Source organism: Phascolarctos cinereus, unplaced genomic scaffold, assembly GCF_003287225.1.
Source record: "Phascolarctos cinereus isolate Bilbo 61053 unplaced genomic scaffold, phaCin_HiC Scaffold_726;HRSCAF=1367, whole genome shotgun sequence".
NCBI lineage: Eukaryota > Metazoa > Chordata > Mammalia > Diprotodontia > Phascolarctidae > Phascolarctos > Phascolarctos cinereus.
Genome location: NW_027556098.1, coordinates 65,901,024 through 65,915,947, shown reverse-complemented (window position 1 = coordinate 65,915,947; position 14,924 = coordinate 65,901,024). Strand labels below are relative to the sequence as shown.

The 14,924-nt window shown below is 35.9% G+C and overlaps 1 protein-coding gene across 1 annotated transcript in view; it reads right to left on the bottom strand.

Annotated features, from left to right (window-relative positions):
• The window catches only part of CFAP47 (cilia and flagella associated protein 47), an 890,592-nt gene that overhangs the window by 362,514 nt on the left and 513,154 nt on the right, over positions 1-14,924 (bottom strand). Inside the window, 1 exon segment of the mRNA XM_078146130.1 lies at positions 9,308-9,412. Coding sequence (XP_078002256.1) covers positions 9,308-9,412 — 105 coding nt within the window.

The following is a 14,924-nucleotide window of genomic DNA, read 5'->3' as shown; positions in this document are numbered from 1 at the left end:
ACATGCTGGCTAACCTCAGCTGGGCTTTCACTACTACTTGGCAATTCTTGTACAACAATATTTTTTATTATTATTAATTTATTTTGAATTATCAACAATAACTTCCATAAATTTTTAGTTTTAAATTTTTCTTCCCCTCTCTCTCCACCTCCCTTCCCAAGATGACATGCAATCTGATATAGGCTATAAATATACATTCCTATTAAACATATTTTCACATTAGTGATGTTGAAAGTAAGAATAAGAACCAATAGGAGGAACCACCAGAAAGAGGGAAAAAAACACAACAGAAGAAAAAAAAATAGCAAATAGCATGCTTCGGTCTGCATTCAAACTCCATACTTCTTTCTTTGGATGTGGATAGCATTTTCCATCATGAGACCTTTGGAGATTTCTTATATCCTTGTATTGCTAAGAAGGTTTAAGTCTACCCATATTAGTCATTGCACAACGTAGCTGTCACTGTGTACAACGTTCTCATGGTTCTGCTCATTTCACTCAGCATAACAGCATACAAGTCTTTCCAGGTTTTTCTGATGTCTGCCTGTTCATCATTTCTTATAGCACAATAGTATTCCACTACATTCATATACTACAACTCACTCAACCATTCCCCAATTGATGAGCATCCCCTCAATTTCCAATTCTTTGCCACCACAAAAAGAGCTGCTATAAATATTTTTGTACATGTGGGTCCTTTTCCCATTTGTATGATGCCTTTGGAATATAGCCCTAGAAGTGCTATTGCTGGATCAAAGGGTATGGCAAATTTTTACAGCCCGTTGGGCATAGTTCCAACTTGCTCTCCAAAATGGTTAGATTTAACAACTCCACCAACAATTCATTAGTGTAGAACAATAATTTTTAAGATGTCTCTCCTGTATCTATTTTCTAGGTCAGTAGTTTTACCAATGAGACATTCTACATTTTCTTCTATTTTTTCATTCTTTTGTTTCTGTCTGTTTGACTGATTCTTGATATCTCATATAGTCACTAGCTTCCACTTGCCTAATTCTAATTTTTAACGAATTGTTTTCTTCTATTAGATTTTGTACCTCCTTTTTCATTTGTCCCATTTTACTTTTTAAGGAGTTCTTCTCTTCAGTGAGTTTTTGTTCTTCCTTTTCCATTTGGCCAATTCTACTTTTTAAGGAGTTGTTCTCTTCAGTGTACTTTTTTTTTTCAATTTGGCCAATTGTAGTTTTTAAGGACTTGTTTTCTACAGTCAATTTTTGTCCTTCGTTTTTACAAGCTATCGACTCTCCCTTGCATACCTCTTTTTTCTTTTCCTAATTTTTTTTCTACATCTCCTATTTGACTTTTTAAATCCTTCTTGAGCTCTTCCAAGCAGGCTTTTTGGGATGGAGACCAGTTCCAATGAGGTTTCAGGTGTGGATATGTTTTGACAATGTTGTCCTCTTCTGAATTTGTGCCTTGATCTTCCCTGTCCCCAGAATAAGAAGCTATGGTCATTGTCCGTTTCTGCTTTTTGCTCATGATATTTGCCTATGAATTGGCTTTTATAATTGAGCTCTCTTGCTGGAGCACATGGGGCTCTGACCCAAGCTTCTTGTGATGAGAGCCTAGGACCTGATCACTGGCTTTTCTGTGCTGGGGCCTCAGGTACTGGCAGCTCAAGGCTGTAGAGGTCTGGCAGCTTACCTGGTGGTGAGCTGGGGTCAGCAACATTGGAGCTCTTGGGGTGGGGGTGGGGAGTCTGGCCCCTGGAGGACTCTTGCTCACCTAGAGTCTGCTCACTCAGTCTTCTTTAAAGCACTTGAATGTTTGGATGCTGGAGGATTTCTGCCAGCTTGGAGCTCTGCCTCCTGGAGTCATGCTTCCTGGAGATGTGCTGAAGCACCAGGGGATTTGGCTGCTGGAGAACACTTGATGTTTGTTTGTTTTCCAAGCTGGTGTTTACAGGTTCCCCTGCCTGTGCTGAGGCACTCTGGGTGGGGTTGGGGGTCCTGGTGTTGGAGCTTTCCTGCTCTACCACCCTGGAGCTCAAGATCTCCCCCTGCTTTGCTGATGTGGGGCTTGCTGCTGTCTTGCTGGGATGCCACCTATCCTGTACTGCTCCCCCTCTCCTAGAGCAAGAGGGACCTTTTCTGTTAATTCTCCAAAGCTTCCTGGGTTACAAGACTGCTACACTGCATCTTTCTGCTGGCTCAGCTGTTCTAGGGTTTTTACTGGGGCAATATTTTATGGGCTTTCAGAGGTCAATAAGGGAAGGCGAGAGCAACTTACTTCTTACTCCACCATTTCGGCTCCCAGACAATTCTTTAATGTCTATTAAAGCCCACACTTTCTCTTGTCTCCTTGATCTACAAACCTTATCTCCCACCCCTTTATTCCTGAGAGATGACTGTGGCTTCCTTTTTTTTTTTCAGAATATTGAGGCCATCTATTATTAAACTCCCTCAATTCCCAATCTCCACTCTTTTGAACACTTCCACTGTTCTAAATCCTATATAGGATAATAAAAGAAAGTCTTCCAAGAATAAAATCATGAAGTCAACCATTTTGTTGCTATTTGTAAATGTTCTTGCAAACATAAACCATAAAGAAGTAAAGAGGTTTCTGACTGAAGATATGTGGATGTCTAAATTCACTTTGTATATACAAACAGCTCATCAGACACCACAATTTTTTAAAGATATACAGAAGTTAAAAGCAAGGGCAGATAATGGAAGATGTCCCCAAAAGTGGCACATATAATGTAAAAATGCTGTCAAAAGCAATAAAGCTCAGAATATGCTGAAGCTGGAAATAAATGTTAAGGAAAATGGAAAAGAGTTTGTCAGGCTATATTTGAGGAAAGAGGGGGATAAAAGCAGGGCAAACAGTACAAGTACTGTCGCTCAGGGTGGATAGGGTGATGAAGAAAGACAACCATGAGAAGGCAAGAACTTCTCAACCTAAGTTGCTTCTTTTCTCTGGCAACTTTGAATTGGGGGAGAGGGAAAGAAAAGAAAATTCACTAATTTTGGAACTCAACACAAGAAAGGAGATGATCCAACAGCATCTAGCCCTCATATATATATATATATATATATATATATATACACACACATATGTATATATATATATATATATATATACACACACATATGTATATATATATATGTATGTATGTATGTGTATATATGTGTATGTATATATATATATATATATACACACACATATGTATATATATATATATATATGTATGTATGTATGTGTATATATGTGTATGTATATATATATTTAAGTTACCAAGTTAAGAGAAATGGCATCCAAGAATGTTGAAAGAATGGGTGAGTGTGATGGTTGATACGGTGTTAGTGATGTGTGAAAAACTGTGGAAAACAGAAGAGGTACATGGTAAGTGACAAATGTCACGATTTTCAAAAAAGAAAGTGAGAGGAGTCTGCAAATTATGGACTAATGAGCTTGAATTCATGTCTTTTTTGAAGAGGTTGCCAGTCTATAGATGATCAGGAGAACATCATAAAGTAACTTACTCAGATTTCTAAAAACAAAAACATAAGTATTTGACAGCCATTTATGTTATATAAGAGTTCTAGGTAAATTCAAAACCGAATGATCATATGCAAAGAACAGTCATTTATGCATACATTGTCAACTTGTAACAACTATCCTAGGGATTTGTACTTGGCTCTGAGCTAACAGATTTATAAACAAGTTGATCAAGGCATTCTTATCATCTCTATAGTTGAAACAAGGAAGAATGAAAATCTAAAGTACTGGACAACAGAATATTCAAAAAGATTTTAATAATCTGAACCACCAAGCTAAGCTAACATGATGTAATTTAATAGAGATAGAAATAAATAAACATAAATAGAGATAAATTAAAAATGAATAAATATATTTAATAAAGATAAATATAAGTCTTATACTTATGCTCAAATGAACAACTTCACAAGCACAGGATGGGGACTTGACAAGGTGTGGTGAGAAAAGTTTGAGAGAGTAGGGCAGCTAGGTGGATAGAGTCAGGCCCTGGACTCAGGAGTACCTGAGTTCAAATGTGGCCTTAAACCAGACACTTGACACTTACTAGCTGTGTGACCCTGGGCAATTCACTAAACCCTGAATGCCTCACCAAAAAGCAAAAAAAAAAAAAAAAAGAGAGAGAGAGAGGAAAAGGTCTGAAAGTGAGGGTGTGCTGGTCAATGTTTAACAACAGGCTCTCCAGGAAGACTATATGCAAGGTAGATTTTTAATTTTAATCTGCATTATTAACATCTCCCCCATCACTTTCTTAAATCCAGACAATGCACAAAACAATAAACCAAGCCCTGATGTATAAATGCTTACAATGAAAATTTAACAATCAACTCTAGCTTTTTTCCAGCAATCTCAATCTTGTTCCATCATGCTTTTTTCTGAAAGTTATTATTGGTCAAGTTCAGCATGATTCAGTTGTGTGACACTGAAGCCAAAAAAAGCTCATGTAACCTTAAGAGAGGCATAGTGCCAAGAGCACAGAAGTGCTAGCCCCCTTGCAGTCTGCCCTTGTTAGACAATGTCTGGATAATTGTGTTCATTTCTGGTTGTCGTATTTTATAAAGGGCATTGATAAGCTAGAAGACATATAAAGAAAGTCTACTTCAAATATGAAGAGATCTTGAAATCGTTTCATTTTTTACTTAGTTGATGGAAATAGAGAAGATTAAAAGAGGATATGATAGCTGTCTTGAATTATACGAAGGGCTGTCATATGAAGAGGAATTTATTATGTTTGGAACCAAAGGCCAGAACAGCTATGTGCCCATCTTGTGCTCTTTCTTATTCAGAGTCAGTGTCTGTTCAGAGAAAGACCCTTTTCCTATGCTAGGTCCTCACCACATTTGACTCCTATCTATTTTAGCCACGACATTTCGGAGTACCTTTCCTTTTCTGCCCTCCCAGTTCTTTGTAGCCTCTCAAGTCCTCATTCTGGGTAAATTGCCTGTTATCCTGGATCTCTTTACTTTATACTCTTCCATCTTGGGATAACAGCAATCTGGTTTTCCCCAGAAAGAAGACATTTTATTTTTAACTACCCCCTCCAGTACTACATGTTCTTTCTCCTCTCTCACTTTCAGACTGTCCCTTTGCCACCAGCACTCAGCAACTTTTCTGTTGAGAGTAACTCCTCTGCCTTTATCATTTATCCCACATTCATACTCATGAACCTGCAGCATGCAGGTCATTCTCTCTCTTTTCTCAAGGAATTCAAGACTCAAACCACTGTGTTGCTCTTTACCTCAGTGTCCGTTCCTTTCATTGGGAACTTTAGCATGCTCATTGATGGTTCCTCTGAACACATTGCTCTCTCAGTTATCTCACTTCATCAACTCCCATAACTTCTATCTTTACTCTATCTCAGTCATACATAGAGATGATCACAACTTTATATAATCATCATCTATAACTCCTCTACCAATATGATCCAGAACTCTGAAATTCCCTTATGCAATGACAACTTCTTATCTTCCTCCCCTAACCCCCCCTATCTCACTCTGCTTAAATTTATTTGTCATCCTTCCTCCAACCTCCCGTTCCATCACTTATTCTTATTCTCATATTTCATCACTCCTACCTATATTGGCCTCAATTCCCTTCCTTCGGAATCTTGGCCTGGTAGATGACCAATTCAACTAAACATTATATATTACCCTTGAATACCTTCTCTTTTATCTTATTACCAGGCATGCCTTACCAAATCCCAGCTCTTACTTATTCCTTCCTTTTCTTTTTCTATGCACATGTTGATGAATAATGTTGGAGAAATTTATGTAGTCATTCCTACTTACAATGCAACCACTTCAGTTTAGGCCTTCACTTCTTCTTGGCCACAATAATCACCTAGTTGGTCTTCCTTCTCCCATTCTACTCCTTTCCCAATCCATTCTTTATAATAATTATTTTTAAAACCTTTCTTTTCTCTGGGGCTTTTTCCTGCCAACCACTCGGTAAGAGAAAGAGTACAAGTTATTACCTCCATTTTACAAATAATGGCAATTATAGGTACAATGACTTGCCCATTTTTACATTGTTAAGTATCTGAGATGGAGTTTGAACTTGACTACAAGTTTATCATTCTTTCCATCACAAGAGTACATCTTTTTTAATGTCACCACCATCCTCGAAAATTCCTACTGACAAGCTATTGCCTACTTAATAAAATATAAACCTCTTGCACTTAGCATTCCAAGCATTTAAAATCTGTCCTCAGCCTTCATTCCTACACTGTACATTTCAGCCAAACATTTCTGTATGCCTTGCCCTTGTTTCTTTCTGTCTGTTTTGATCATTTTGCCTATGTTCATGCCAGCCCCAGTACATTGATAAGAGGTCCTAACTCACCATATCACTATTATTAAGGCCCCTTCCTTCCCCCCAGGCCTACTTCAGAAGCCTTCTCATTTATGAAACCTTCCGCTGAATCCCTCAGCTGAAAGTCATCTCTCCCTCCTCAAATTTCTCATAACACTTTTCCTAGAATTCTTCTCCGCACTTCTCTCATAATTACTCATGTTTATGTCTTCTCTTGTCATTAGACTCTAAGTTTCTTGAGAGCCTTATTTATACTATATCTATCTTTGAATCCTTAGCACCCAGTAAAATGGTTTGCTTAAAAATGCTACTACTCCCCCCCCTTAGTCAATTAGCAGCAATAACTTACTGAGTGCTTACTATGTTCATAAAACTATTCTAGTCAAGAAAAAGGGGAATCAGGTGACATGTAAGAAGTAGTCATTTTATCCATTACTGTATCATGGTAACTTTTCTGATATTTGTAATAGTACTGCTGCATTGCTACACATACACACAAATGCAAAGAATGCTTCGTATAAATGATGGATAACTTGTGTTGCATGATTCCAGTTGAAAAAGATTTAGGGATTATGGTGTCCTATGAGTTAGCAGTATAGGTTTCCCTAGTCCATCAGTTAACTTGTGATGTAATATAATCCTCGGATTTTTTCCAGCTACATTTGCATAAAGGTAGTCACTTTCATTTGTGTAGTTTTATATTTCACTCAAAAGAGCCTATTCTGTATTCTTCTGTACTAGATTACTTTTATTAGATTCCAAGGACTTTACTAATTTTTCAAACTTTCTTTCCATTTCAACTAAAACTTCCATCATTTTGTCATCTGTGCATAATCCTTGGTTCAAATGACCAACTGTCTGGCACTCTCTACTCACTGGGAAAGATTAATTAATATTTAGTAATCACCCTTCATGAGGGGTGAGTAGAGTTGGTAAGAGAGAGAAAAGAGATCCAGACTTTTCTGGTTCTTAGTTTCAAGAGAGAAGATGGGCACTTCCAATCTCTCTTCAGGTCACTGAAGGGAGAGAAAAATTGGGAAGCCTGACCTGAAATAAATTGGCTGCTGGGCATAAACAAAACAGTGACACATAACACTCTTACATGTGCAATTGATGTACTTTCATCCTTTACTCCAATTAATTATTTTTTAAATGAAATCATTCTTAGGAATATGAACTTAACAAATTTAACAAACATTTCCTTATACAATGGAAAAGAGGACTGCTTATGAAGCTATGAACCTCTACACCATGTACTACTTAGTGGGGCTTTTTTGAGGGTAGGGAGAGAATATATCAAATTTAATATGGCAATTCCAATGCTACCTGGAAGGTATATGCTCCCTGCTGGAGTTCTTCTATGTTATGTTAATGTTTTATGCTCATTGATGGTTTCTTTTTCCTTTTCTTCCCTTTTTATATTATGATCATTATCTACTACATCCCTCTAACTCTAAAATTACTGAAAGAAAAATACATACCTTCCCTATACAAATAAGTATAGCCACACAAAACAAATCCATGTAATGTATTACAATTAGTTCTTTAAACTAATAGAACTTGAAAAATTATCTATAAAAGTTGGTCTTCTCAAAGAAATATTGAAAGATGCTCATAGAATAATGTGATATTAGAATTGGAAAAGGCTTTAGAGAATATGAAATCCAACATTCTGTCTGATCAATGAATCACTACTATTGCATACTCAATTAGTGATCATCTTCCTTTTACCTGATACTTTTAAAGGCAGGGACCTAACTACATTAAAAAATTCATTTTACACAGTTCTTCTAGTAAAATATTTCTTCCCTATATTTAAAATCAGTGTCGTTTGAAATGTTTATTCATTGGTCCTGATATTACTTCTTTGTAAACAGTATAGCTTGGCAGAAAGAGGATTCCTACTAGAGTTAGAGATTCTGGGTTCAAATCCCACATCTGATGCTTACTCCCTGTGTCACCTTTAACTAGCCCTTTAACTTCCCTAAACCTCAGTTTCCCCAACTGTAAAAAGTGGGATTGGATTAGATGGCCTCTGACATCCCTTCCAACTCTAGAGTTTTAATCCTAGTTACCTAATCCCTTTGCATGTGATGGCAGAGAGCTGTAAACCTAAATCCTCTTTTTCTCTAGGCTAAATATACCTAGTTCCTTAAACATTAATCACATTACAGTTTCAGCCTTTGTAACTCTGAATATGTTCTTCTGGGCAAGCTCCTACTTGACAATGTCCCTTCTAAACTTAAACGACAGATATATCAAAATTTAAATTATTCTAATCATGTATCGATCGAAAAGGAGCTACATATATTCATTTTTGTATCTGTACTCTGTGAACACATTACTGATAAAGGAAGGGAAGTACTGCAGATCACTCCAATGCTCTGAAAGAGTTGTCAGATTGTTAGCTAACTGAAAAACAACCTTCTGCATTCTGTAGCAATGGGAAAAACTAGGAAGAATAGAAAAAGAATTTAGCAACATTCAACCAGAGCAGCTCAATCAAGGAGTATTAAATGGAAGTATTTAGTATTGTTGGCATATAGGGGTAAAAACCCTATATCTTTTATATTTATTTCCATAGTTTTGGTAATACCCCCATTTTGCTGTCTTTAAGTAAAAAATACAATACCCATTAATATTTTAAAAATCTTCCACTAATCAGCATCTCAATAATAACAGAAAACTATGTTTAATACTTTATTATAGGCTTAATAGTAGGCTAACTTTAGTGTGAATTATTACAAAGTACTGACTTTAATGACATTGTAGAAGAATAAAGATACTAAACTATACAAAAATGAATCTTGAGAGGATAAAACAAACTTCTGCATCAAAATATTTGGGAATGTGTTATTCAAGGAGATGTAAGTTGTCAGATAAAATATAAACATTTAATTCAATGTGACTAAAAGCTGAGCCTTATGCAAACTGATGATAAAATGATCTATAATAATAAACATATCAGCATTGGCCATACCCAGACTTTCTGATGCCTCTAATAACCATTTTTGAAGGGACTGTTCATTATTTAGCTCCTGTGAATCATTTTGTTTTGTGTCTTCAGCAACAAATGAAACCGCACCTAAAACAAACAGATACAGATGTTAGATTAACTAGGACATTAGTTTTAGAAGAGGGGCTGCCACTCTCATGTATTAACATTGTCTTAGATCAAAATGAATAAATATGATGCAAAACCTGAACTCTAGGTATCAGCTAATCAATTAAAACTGATTACAGGACAGAAAACTTTTTGGAGGAGTAGGTTTATGAAAATAAGTTGAAATTCCTTATTTAAATGGATAATTATTTTAACAACTCACTTGAAATAATTTTTTTAAAAAGGATAAGGGCTACAGATAAATTAAGATTTAGAAGACTGCCTGGCCATGTAAGATAGTTCTTATTTATTTTTTTTAAAGTGATTCTTCATGCATTTACATTGATCTTTCAAAATTTTTTTTTTATATTCATGTTGTTTTACCACCAGAGCCTAATAGCCATGAATTCTCTTTGCTAATTCTTAGATACACACAATTATCTCTATGTAAATCTTGCGACACAAAAATTTGAGTGACAGAAAAGTCAAAGTTTTTGTTGTGTATATGTGGGTATGTTTTAAATAAAAGTGCTTTAATCCATCTCCTACCTTTTATATTTCAACAACCACTTATGAATGGGAAAAAGAAATCAAGCTATCTCTATAACCAGTATTGATAGCATCCTAAGCTCTAAAGTAGCAGTGTGAACAAAACTAAATATTGTTATAAATACTATATGCCTGCGGCCATATTGTTTAATCAATCTGTCTTGTAATAAGCTCTATTTAACTTCTAAGTGACTTTGGTCACACTCAAATATTTCATTGGCACAATTGAAAGGCTGCTATCAAGACTGATTTAAGAATATGACTGTATAAATTTTTTTCTGAGTTTTCAGTTGACAAATAAATTCAAGAGGAGAATTTCAGGGCTGGCTGGATAAGGGTGAAAAATGTATATCCAAGCAGACTGCTTTGTCTGGGAAGATATCTGAGAATAAAAGACATACTGAGATACTAAGTATGATTGTAGGTAAAATGAGAATGCACTGAATTAAGAGGATTTCCAATGTTGCTGATTTTTACTAGGGTAGAAAGTTTTATTCACACAAAAAAAGAAAAGAATTCTGAAAAAGAAAACAGTATAAGAATGGATTAGGAAGAGAGATTAGTCTCCTAATAACACAGTGCCATCAATTATTAACTTTAATCATGTCAAAAATTCCATTTTACTAATTATTTTCATCAAAACCCAACTGATAATAAAAGCTATAATGTGGTGAGGGCAATGGCAAATTGGGGAAATGTTAGTGAAGATCATGTACACTGAGTATTTTCAGTGTCCTGAGACTAATATGGTAGCTGTGGTCTAGCATCAATTTTAATATGCTGGCAAATTGAACTTTGGAGAAAAGTATCGATTGGTTGAGAGACCCATCAGCGTGATGGAACTACTTCTAAGAGTCAGACATATATTCTGTGACATAGGGCTTAGTCTGGTCCTACTTATAAACAGTTGTGATGATCAGCTTGACACAAAAAAACAAGAGTTATATGTGCTCTCTACAAAGTACAGTAGAATAAATCAGACATATTTCATTACAAATAGCACTGACTACTACAGTGGGCAAAAGAGTGCATGAAATGTTGTAAAGGTATGAAAACTTTACTTATCCTCCAACACTGTCATAACACAACTGGAAACAGAATCTTATCAGTTAGAGGCAAAGGCTTAATATTGTTTTGTTGTTGTTGTTGTTGTTAATATTATTCTTAGCTCCAAGGCAAACAAAAATGTATTGCAGACCAATGAAAGTCAGGCTTAAGAAGTAAGAAAATCTAGGTTAGATGGAATAAGAACTTTAATTGAGGATTTATTAAAAGTTGAAAAGATAATTGAACAAATTGAGGTCATTAAAAAATCTTTATGTAATACAAGTTCCAGAAATTCTGCCTAATAATGAAATGGATGACAAAAAATGGATGAAAAGAAACTGACATTTGAAAATATTTTGAAGAAAAATGGGCATGCTTAGATTATAATTATTGAAAAAGCTACCCAAAAACATTGATATGCTTATTGACTTATTTGGTCATTGGATAAATCCATCAACTCAATTCCACACTCATTATTTATTCCTGTATTTTTTTTTTAAAGACTGAATTCCCTATCTCTCCAAGGCTGGAAGTACAATGTCCACTAATGGACCTGATGCAATCATTGATAAGCACAGGACCTTTGACCTGTTTTATTTCTTTTCTTTTTCTTTTTTTTTTTTTTTTTTTGGTAATTGGGGTTAAGTGACTTGCCCAGGGTCACACAGCTAGTAAAGATCAAGTGTTTGGTCCCAGCCCCGATTTGAAATCAGGTCCTCCTGACTTCAGGGCCAGTGCTCTATCCACTGCACCACCTAGCTGCCCCAACCTGTTTTATTTCTGACCTGGCCTGCTTTGACCCTCCCCTAACCTGGTAGGTTCCCACTCTCAGGGATTCATTATATTGACTCCAAACTATGCAAGCAACCACTCAGCACAATCCACTGCAACTCAGAACTTGAGAACGTAAGAGATTCAACAGCTTCAGCCTCCCCCAGTAACAGGTATTAATTTACAAGTATGTGCTACCATGACCAGCTTATCTCCTTCTAAGATATCCATGTCTGTATGTATAGATATGTTAGATTCAATAATAGTAAGAATGGTGAAGGACTTACTGTCCATGTTGGGAAAAAAAATGTTCTATATAATACGCCATGAACAAATGATAATAACATAACAACAAATGAGTCACAAGGATTTCTTTACAGAAATGAAGGGATTTATGATAATAAATCAAAGCCACATCATTTAAACCATAGGTTATAGGAATGTTATCCCTAAGAAGTATGGCGTTACTGACCAATGCACATTTTGCAAAGAGAGATAAAGAGAGAGAGACAGATGGAGAGAGAGAGAAAGAGAGAGAGAGACAGAGACAGTGACAGACAGGTGGAGGGAAAAGAGACAGAGACAGAGAGAGAGAGAGAGAGAGAGATTGTACAATATATCATTGCAGATCACAAAAAAGTTAGCAACTACTAAATTGTTGGGAAGATACAATCAACTGGCTAGACTATACATGAGAAGTGTATTACCTTTCACAAAATAACAGAAGACAAATCCTTATACTACAAATTTAAACTCCAAAATTGTTCTTAAGAATTTAAAAAATGAGCTATACTCAAAATGAAACATCATCACAGACAAAACTATAATAACCACAATCATCCAGACAGGTCATTGACACATAAAGATTTACGAATAATGTTTTAAATAGATTCCACCATATCAAATACCAATAACCTCCAACCTCTGTGGAATGAAAAGCTCTTCAAATTAAAAGATGTAATAAAAGAAATCCAAACTATGTATGGACAGAATGAAGCACATATTATTACTGTCATCCTTCCGCCACTGGATATGAACTAAAGATGTTTTCAGTGAGTTTACAGAGTTCAACTTTACATTCCAATATTTTTTATTCAACTAAAAAAGCAATCATTTCATCCACTAGTCCACCAAATGTTAAAAGAACGTAATTAGGACAATGACTTTTCCCCTCTTCGTTACTATGTGAATTCCACTGAATATAAGATGAGAGGAATGAGGGCAATACTAAGAGCAACATTAATAGCTGACATTTATAGTGTACTTTAAAGCTTGCACAGTGATGTACATACGTTGTCTCATTTGGACTTCACAACAACAAACCTCTGAGGTGTGTGTTATGATTGTCCCTGTTTGGGGGAAGGGTTGTGGAGAGGGGGAATGAGACTCAGAGAAGTTAAAGTAACCTGTGTAAGGTCATGCAGCTAGGAAATGTCTTCAGGAGAATTCAAACCCAGGTGTCCCTGATTCCAAGTCTGACGCTCCCCCACCATCAGATAATTATCACCGAATATATGGGAAGGAGTAGAAAACAACTGCTAGCAGAGATCAGCTTAGAAAACAACTTCTAGCAGAGATCAGCTATCTCAAAGGAACTAATTAATTTGAATGTTGAAATAAGCCTGAAAATAAACTCAAAGTATTCAATTTTGAATGGAATTTCCACCAAAGAAGCTGTATTTATTTTGAAATCAAAATGACAGATGACCAAAAGTAAAAATATATTATCCAAAAGACTTTGCTTTCTAGTTCTAAAATAATTGAGTTTGCTGGATTCTAGGTGGCACAGTGTATCATAGCTTTCTGAGCCTGGAATCAGGAAGATTCATCTTCCTGAGCTCAAATCTGGCCTCAGACACTTACTACATATGTGACCCCAGGCAAGTCATTTAATTCTGTTTGTCTCAGCTTCCTCATCTGTAAAATGAGCTGGAGAAGGAAATGGCAAACCTTTCCACTATGTTTGCCAAAACAAATCCCAGATGGGGCCACAAAGAGTCAGACATGAATAAAAACTACTGAACAACTAATTTTGCTGGATTTTTGTTCTTTTCTTTCTAACATTGGACATGGAGTTTTTCTGAGTTCTCCATACTTATTTCACTCTTGCTTAGAGTGATAAAAGAAATTAATTCGGAAGGTGGAAAGCCAGAATTATATCTTCAACTGTAGAAAACAGTTTAAATATTCCTGAAGCCGGTGTGAACACTTTGAACATGACCAGCTGGCATGGTATTACAACCAATTTGTCAAACTGGTGATTAGTATGTGAGTTACAACTGAAATGTAAAAAGTAAATAGCCAAATTAACCATGCTCACCTTTGAAAGAATATTTGTTATATTCAAAATTTGCTAAAATGTCAATATAATTTGAAAGAGGCCTAGTAACACTGCAAATATCAAATACATTTTTGAATAAACTGAATAAATTAAGGAATGAAACCCCAGTAGAACTCTGAGACATCACCATCTTTGATAACATTAAAAGTCGGAGCAAGGCATGAGAATGGCATTCAATCCCATTCAACAAACATTTGTTACGTATCTGCTATGTACACGACATTATGCTGTGAATGCACTAGGGATAAAAAAAAGACAACTAAACAGTAGTCCCCACCCTCACTAAGCTGAAATTCTATTGGGGCCACACAACATATACAACTATAAGTAAATGTGACAAAATTTGAGGCAAATATTTGATAGAATCAGGAAAAGTTTCACATAAAAGGATAGTAATTCACCTGCATGTATAAAAGCTTATATGAATACTTTCTTTAAACAGAAAGAGCTATAGAGAAGGAGCATGGCATAATAGAACAAGAGCTGGCCATGGAGTGTAGGAAGTCCTGGGTTTAAATCTCAAATCTGAGATTTACTAACTGTGTGACCCTGGGCAAATCACTCAGAGCTCCAGGCAACTATCTAACCCATCAATTTGCAGAACAAAACAGTTGCTGATCTTGACTGGTGGAGGGAGTCCTCTCACTGGGATATTTCTATGCCAATGAAAAGACAGAGAGAAAGGAAAGAGGAGATAGACAGACAGACAGGCAGGCAGGCAGGCAGACAGACAGACGGGGGAAAGGGAGCCAGAGGGCTTTTATATTCAACAGAGGTTTATATGAC